This window comes from Hipposideros armiger, unplaced genomic scaffold, assembly GCF_001890085.2.
Source record: "Hipposideros armiger isolate ML-2016 unplaced genomic scaffold, ASM189008v1 scaffold_132, whole genome shotgun sequence".
Classification (NCBI taxonomy): Eukaryota; Metazoa; Chordata; class Mammalia; order Chiroptera; family Hipposideridae; genus Hipposideros; species Hipposideros armiger.
Window position 1 is genome coordinate 3,467,018 of NW_017731482.1, and position 6,602 is coordinate 3,473,619.

The following is a 6,602-nucleotide window of genomic DNA, read 5'->3' on the forward strand; positions in this document are numbered from 1 at the left end:
GTTGGTATTCAAGAAATTGAAATATGATGTTGTCATTACTTTAGTTGAATTATTGTTGTACTGCTTAGATGGCAGGTGACATAAGTGAGTTAGTTTATAATAAAGAAACTTTGCCTTGGTTCGCCCCTAGTAGCCAAGTTGGAAATTGCTATGGTTAGGGAAAAATTATCTATCATCCCATCACTGGTACTGCTATTAGTATGAAAAGGGAATACAAGTACTATTTAACCGCCTGCCTGTTTAACTCCTGTCATGAATGAAAAATGATTTTCATTTTTCTCAGTACAGTTTTGACTTGATTTCTTTGTAACTGCACTCTTCTCCATTGGCAGTGTCACCTGCAGACAGCTGTTAAATATTTGGGGAAAACCCAGTTAAGTGATGGCTTTCAGGAAAGGTTATGGAATACCTTTTAACTTGTGGACCTAATACCTAGTACTTGCCTCTAACTCCTGATCACATGAAAATGTTAAAATTGGCCTACAGTAAAAAATAATTTTTCTGTATGCGTGGGCAGTTTTGGTGAAAGTTAACAGCAAACTTTTTTATTGTTCCTTCAGTAGTGGTTTGCTATTCCTACACAAGTACCACGTCAACCCCAACCTCTACCCCCGTTCCAAGTGGCAGCATAGCAACGGTTAAGTCTCCAAGACCTGCCAGTCCTGCCTCCAATGTAGTTGTCTTGCCAAGTGGAAGTACTGTTTATGTCAAAAGTAAGTGATATTCCCAGTGTTAATAGGGCCATCTTGGCTAAATGCTGCAGCATAGGCTCTGATTAGATTTGCCTTCCTGGGTTAAATCATTGGTCCACTGGCTATTAGCAGTGGTTAATTTTTGAAGGTTCTAAAGAATTCCTTTCTTTACATGTGACTAGGTATATATTGCTTTTTAATTAGTTCTGGGGGTTGAGAAATTTTTTTTTGTTCTCTGTGGGAAGTCTACCTTGAACAGTGCTATCCTTCAAGTTTTTACTTGTTTTGATTGTCATGGAATAGAAATGTGAGCAAACACTGAAGAATGTACTCATATGATTTATTTGGTGTTTACTCCTATAATTGTGATCTTTGTAGTGTTTTTAAAAATTATTTATGTAACATCTGTTAGATTCAGTGAAGATTCCCGAGAGTCCATCTTTTATATTTCTAGTTGACTAATGTTTAGAAATTTATTTGCCGTTTTTAACCCCTTGATTCTACTCTGTAAAACAGTTTGATATCAAGTTCATTTTTTATTTTTCATGTCTGTTAAGTCAGTATTTTCTGCTTTTGATATCAACTGGAGATCATTAATATTTGATTTTCTTTTTTTCTCAATATAGTTATAAACTTGATTTCTTTGTAACTTTTAGAGGTGGAGTTTACTATTTTAGACAGGAATGATTTTAGGTCATTGGCAACCTTGTTTAAATTAGTGTCTAAAAATTGTATTTTTTTTTTTAACCAGTTCCAGGAGTCATGCTGTGTACTTTTTTTTTTTAATGTCTGCTCTGTAGATATTTTCTATGTATGTTGCAAGGTTTTTGTTTCTCACTTGATTTTCTTAAAAGTCTACAAAAACAGTTGAGGCTTTAGTGCATAAAGAAAAAAACAAAACTAAGAACTTGGGGCTGTTAATTAAGTTTATATCTGATTTCTGTGGATTTAGCCAAGGTGGTCTTTTAAAATAACTGTAGAGATCTATTTTTTAATCATTTTTTAAAACCTTGAAAGTGAATCCCAAACATGAAAAAACCATTTCACATAACATATAGTTTGAAGTAACAGGAAGTTTATTGCTTTATTCTCAGAAGTCACACAGGCAACATTAGTTTGGGATATAATTCATTCAGCTAACTTTACATGTACAGGGCACTATACCAGGGAAGCAAACCAATAAGACTTAGTCATTGCCTTCTGGGAGCCCCTTAATAATGAGAGATGTACAGACTGGCAGCCACATTGCCATGGGGTAAGGGATACAGAAGAGAATGTACATAGTGCTTGTAAGCTCAGAGGAGATGCGAGTTCACTGAGGAGATGGCTTGCGGGATGATGATAGCAGGATCATTGATGATAGGTGGTATTCCCCAGAGAACAATAGTATATAGACTTCAAGTGCATAGAATGTGCTAAGGTGGCTTTGGGGAATGGTGAGCAGTTCAGTGTGCCTGGGTGGAACAGGGTATTGCGTTTTTGGAAAGATACGGGACTTTGAAGGATATAGTAATGATTTTGTGCCTCATCTTATAGGGAGATAAAAACTACTAAAGAATTTGAAGCAGGGCATTGACATGATTAGATGTGAGATTTTATAACTGGTAATAGGGTGGGGAGTGGAAAAGAAGTGGGGAGATTAAAAGCGTGGACACCTTTTAGGAGGTTGCTACTAAAATACAGGCAGGAGATAAAGAAGGCCTAAATGGCCAACGAGTTAAAGGAGGGAAGGCATTAAGAGACAACTTCTCTGAGGGAGGATTGGTAGGACTTACTCTCTGATTGGACATAAGGCATAGGGAGTGGTTAAGGATGACTTGATGACACAAAGATTTTAAAAATATAAAATACAATGCTAGATTGGTATAAATATAGCAATTTTGTGATTGCCTTTCAGGTGTTAGTTGTTCAGATGAAGATGAAAAACCGAGGAAACGAAGGCGAACGAACTCTTCTAGCTCCTCCCCTGTTGTCCTAAAGGAAGTTCCAAAGGCTGTGGTTCCAGTCTCAAAGACAATCACTGTGCCTGTGAGTGGCAGTCCCAAGATGAGCAATATCATGCAGAGCATTGCCAACTCCTTACCACCCCACATGTCTCCTGTGAAAATAACCTTCACCAAACCTTCAACACAGACGACAAACACAACAACACAGAAGGTATGTGGTGGAGGGATTCTGCCAGCCAGTGGCTGTTTTCATTTCTTTCAGCCAGTATGATTCAGATTGAACAAACATGCACTGAGTGCTTACTATGTGCTTGGCATTTTGCTGGGAACGTTCACATCTTTTACTTTAAGTGTGCACATAAAGCAGTGGAACAGGTATTATGATTTCACTTTTTTTGTAGATGAGGCTCAGAGATGCCAAATGACTTGCCTAATATGTCATAGCTGGCACATCCCCTACTTCTAAGACCTTCGTTCTATTTTATTATTGTGATGCCATTTGGAAAAAAATTAAAATGTAAAAGATTTTTTTAACCTGTAATAGGAAATAAAATAACTTTACCTTTAGGAACTCAGTTTTTACTTTGCCAGAGGAACAGAGTTGTCAGAGTTAGGTGTTTCATAGAAGAAGGAAAGATATGATTAAGTGAAGAATTGTTGTCTTCTTTTTTTATTCTTTGTGTGGTGGCATCGATTTATTCCTAACCTGTTCTCTCAGTATGTTCGATCATCAGCATGCCGTCAGCTTCATGTTGTTAGAATCCTCTGACTTTTCATACTAATCTGGATGTGGAGGGCACCCTAGGCTTGTTGCATTTCTGGGATCTCCCTCCTGATCTTCCACATTCTGATCGCCCTCTTTCTTGGTTTATTTACTCATTTTCTGGAGCATACATATCTTCTAGTAGGTTCTTGGTGTATGTGTAGATGGAAAGTACATTTTTGTTTTTGTTTTTAAAAGATTTATTTTTAATTGGGGAATTGGGGGATGGGAACAGCACTGGGGAATTGGGGGAAAGGGAACAGACAAGTTGCTGTCCTTTTTGTTCTTCAGTCTAGTTATGGAGGACGTTGCTTCCATATGGAGGATATTACTCTATTGGCTATTGACTTTCAATATTGCTTTTGAGAAGCCCAATACCATTCTAATTTCAGATCCTTTTTCTTTCTGAAAACTCAGTAACTTTCAGAGTTCTGAAATTTCAAGGTAATTTTCCTTGGTTTCAGTCCTTATTATCTATTGGATTGCGTACTTAATGGCCTCTTTCATTCTAGACACTCATGTCCTTTAATTCTGCAAAATTTCTTGAATTATTTTTTAAATTTTTCTCTTTTCTCTTTTTGGATCACCTAGTATTCAGGATGTTGAACTGCCTGGATTGATCCTTTAATTCTTCTTTTTTTAATCCTTTCTCTTTCCCATTTTCCGTTTGTTAGCGTTTTCTTTCTCCTGCAGTATAGTGGTTAAAAGCCTGGATTTTGGAATTAGACTTCCTGAATTCGAATCCCAGTTTTTGCCACTTGCTAGCTATGTGACTGTGGGTCAACTAAGCTCTAGATCTAAGTTTTCTCATTTATAAAATAGGGAAAAGATATCTATTTTTTATGGTTTGGGGGTGTAAATAAATGAGATAATAAATGTAAAACTGTTAGAATTGAGCTAGCACATAGAAATGCTTTATAAGTGTTATTTTATATTAATCCTTTAACTTTATCCTTCACTACTTATTTGAAATTTTTTCATTTTTGCTCTCATACTTTAAATTTCTAGTAATTCATTTTTGTTCTCTGGAAGTTTTTTTTTGTTTTGCTTTGTTTTTAATAGCATTTTGCTCTTCCGTAATATTTTATCTGATGATAATTTTTTTTTTATTTTCATGCTTTCTGTTTTACCTGTAAGTTCCTTTTACCTATTTGTTTTGTTCCCTCTCTCTCATTTCAGAGTTTCATTAAATGCTGTCTGTCTGTCTATATATGAAAGTGAGCACTAAAAAGCTGACAGAAAGCCCTGTGTGTAGGGTGGGACATATTGGCTGGTGACTTTCATTGTAGGTTGTCCTATCTGGGCTGTTTTGTTGAGAAGCACCCAATAACCCTTTACCTCCACCAAGTTGTCACTCTCATTAGGGCTTTTTCATGGACTGGTCGGATTCCTCAGAGAAGAATCTTTCAGTTTCCTACCTAGAATAGTAAATCTGTACGCCAGTATTTTGAGAGTAAATGGAGGGAGAGGGCTGGATAATCTCACCATTCAGTATCTAGACTTGACTTGACTTCCCTGTTTTCAGCATAGCACCCACCCCTCGCAGCCTGGTGTCATCAGTTCCCTCGGATTTATGTGTAGTCTTTAGGAAGAGGGAGGATAGCTGGGATCTAAATGCTGCTTAAACAGAATTTCAACTAATTTTCTTCTCTCTAGTTCCACTTAAATTTACCCCCACTTCAAAAGTATTTGGCTCTCTCAATTCCTCTGTCTTTCTGGGATTCTCTGATGTAAGTTGTCTTTTTGTTCTTTTTGCTGTCTTAGGTTTCCACTTTCTTGGGTATGTTTGATCGGTTACTACTTGTCTGTTTGTTTTCCAGTTTCGAAAACTTTATAGCTATTGTTTCCTTTCCATTTTGACCATACAGGTTTATGTGCCTCTTCCTTTTTAAAAAAATCCCTTCATACTGTTTTAGAGGAGTTTGGGGGAAAGTGTGGACGTAAATTCTTGTGTTAAATGCGTGGTCTTCCCCACCTTTGAATCTTGAGATCCACGATAGCTTTCATTTAATGAACCTTCTTGAGATTCCTGGAAAGGTGTCATTACATAATATATAAAAAAATTATCATTTTCTTAATAAGCTATAAGTGATAATGAGCTGATCTGTGGAATATAATTTTATTTTCAGTTTTAGGATGAAGCATTATGGTGTAGTGTTAAAATCAAGCAAGAATTTTTGTAGTTAAAGAGGCCTGGGTTAGGAACCCAGCTCTTTCAGTCTGACCTGCGGTACATTAGTTTTTCTAAATCTGTTTACCCATCTATGAATTGAGAATAATGCCAATCTTATAAGATTATTGTGAGGATTAAATGAAACTGGGTATTTTAAAGTGCAACATAACATAGGTATTGAAAAAATGTTAGCTCCCTTCCCTTGCAGGTATTTTATGGAAAACAGTGTTTTATTTATTTGCACTATTGCAAATGAGCTGTTCCAAATGAGTGAATTAATGAACTAAAGCTTACCCCTTAATATATAGAAATTGACTATTTTTTATGAGTTCTTAACTGTTACTCTGAACGTAAGTTTTGCATTTGTGTTTGATGACTCCAAGGTAATCTTTGTGAATATCATTTTTCATATAATATTATAATATAGTTATTGCTTTCTGGGCTAGCTCTATATTAGGTGGCATCAATCTGCTATACTTTGTGAGTTTTTAAGTCAACATATTGTAACTTTTTTACTGCCTTCTCTGCCTGGTCTTATTTAATCAGTAATTCTTCACTCCCCCCCTCTCCTCCCTACTCTTTTAAATTGGTATTTGAGAAACAGTGTAGCAAAGTTATAGTTGAAAGAGTATCCACTGTCTATCCATGCCTTTCTATTCCTTTACTCTTTTATTTTTGTTACACTTGCAACTAGTTGACATTATGTTACATATTTGTTTATGTCTTATTTCTCCCATAGAGTGTAATTTCTAAGGGTAGAGACTTTATCGTATTCATCACTTCATTCCCTAGTGTTTTAGAACAAAGTCTGGCATGTAGTAGGTACTCATTAATATTTGTTGAATGAATGAATGACTGAGTGAATGAATGAATTGATCTGGTTCTAATACTGGCTCTCATACCACCTTTGTTTCTTTCTTTGTTTCTTTGTTTCTTTTTTCCTTCCTTCCTTCCTTCCTTCCTTCCTTCCTTCCTTCCTTCCTTCCTTCCTTCCTTCCTTCCTTTCTTTCTTTCTTTCTTTCTTTCTT

At 36.0% G+C, this 6,602-nt stretch overlaps 1 protein-coding gene across 10 annotated transcripts in view; it reads left to right on the top strand.

Moving 5' to 3' along the window:
* The window catches only part of EMSY (EMSY transcriptional repressor, BRCA2 interacting), an 83,496-nt gene that overhangs the window by 17,150 nt on the left and 59,744 nt on the right, over window positions 1–6,602 (top strand). For 6 of the 10 annotated variants that reach the window (XM_019649362.1, XM_019649368.1, XM_019649370.1 and 3 more), the window contains 2 exons: window positions 561–713; window positions 2,590–2,849. In XM_019649362.1, coding sequence (XP_019504907.1) covers window positions 561–713; window positions 2,590–2,849 — 413 coding nt within the window. The remainder of the gene's footprint in view (window positions 1–560; window positions 714–2,589; window positions 2,850–6,602) is intronic. The other 4 variants (XM_019649364.1, XM_019649367.1, XM_019649369.1 and 1 more) reach the window with 2 other exon arrangements.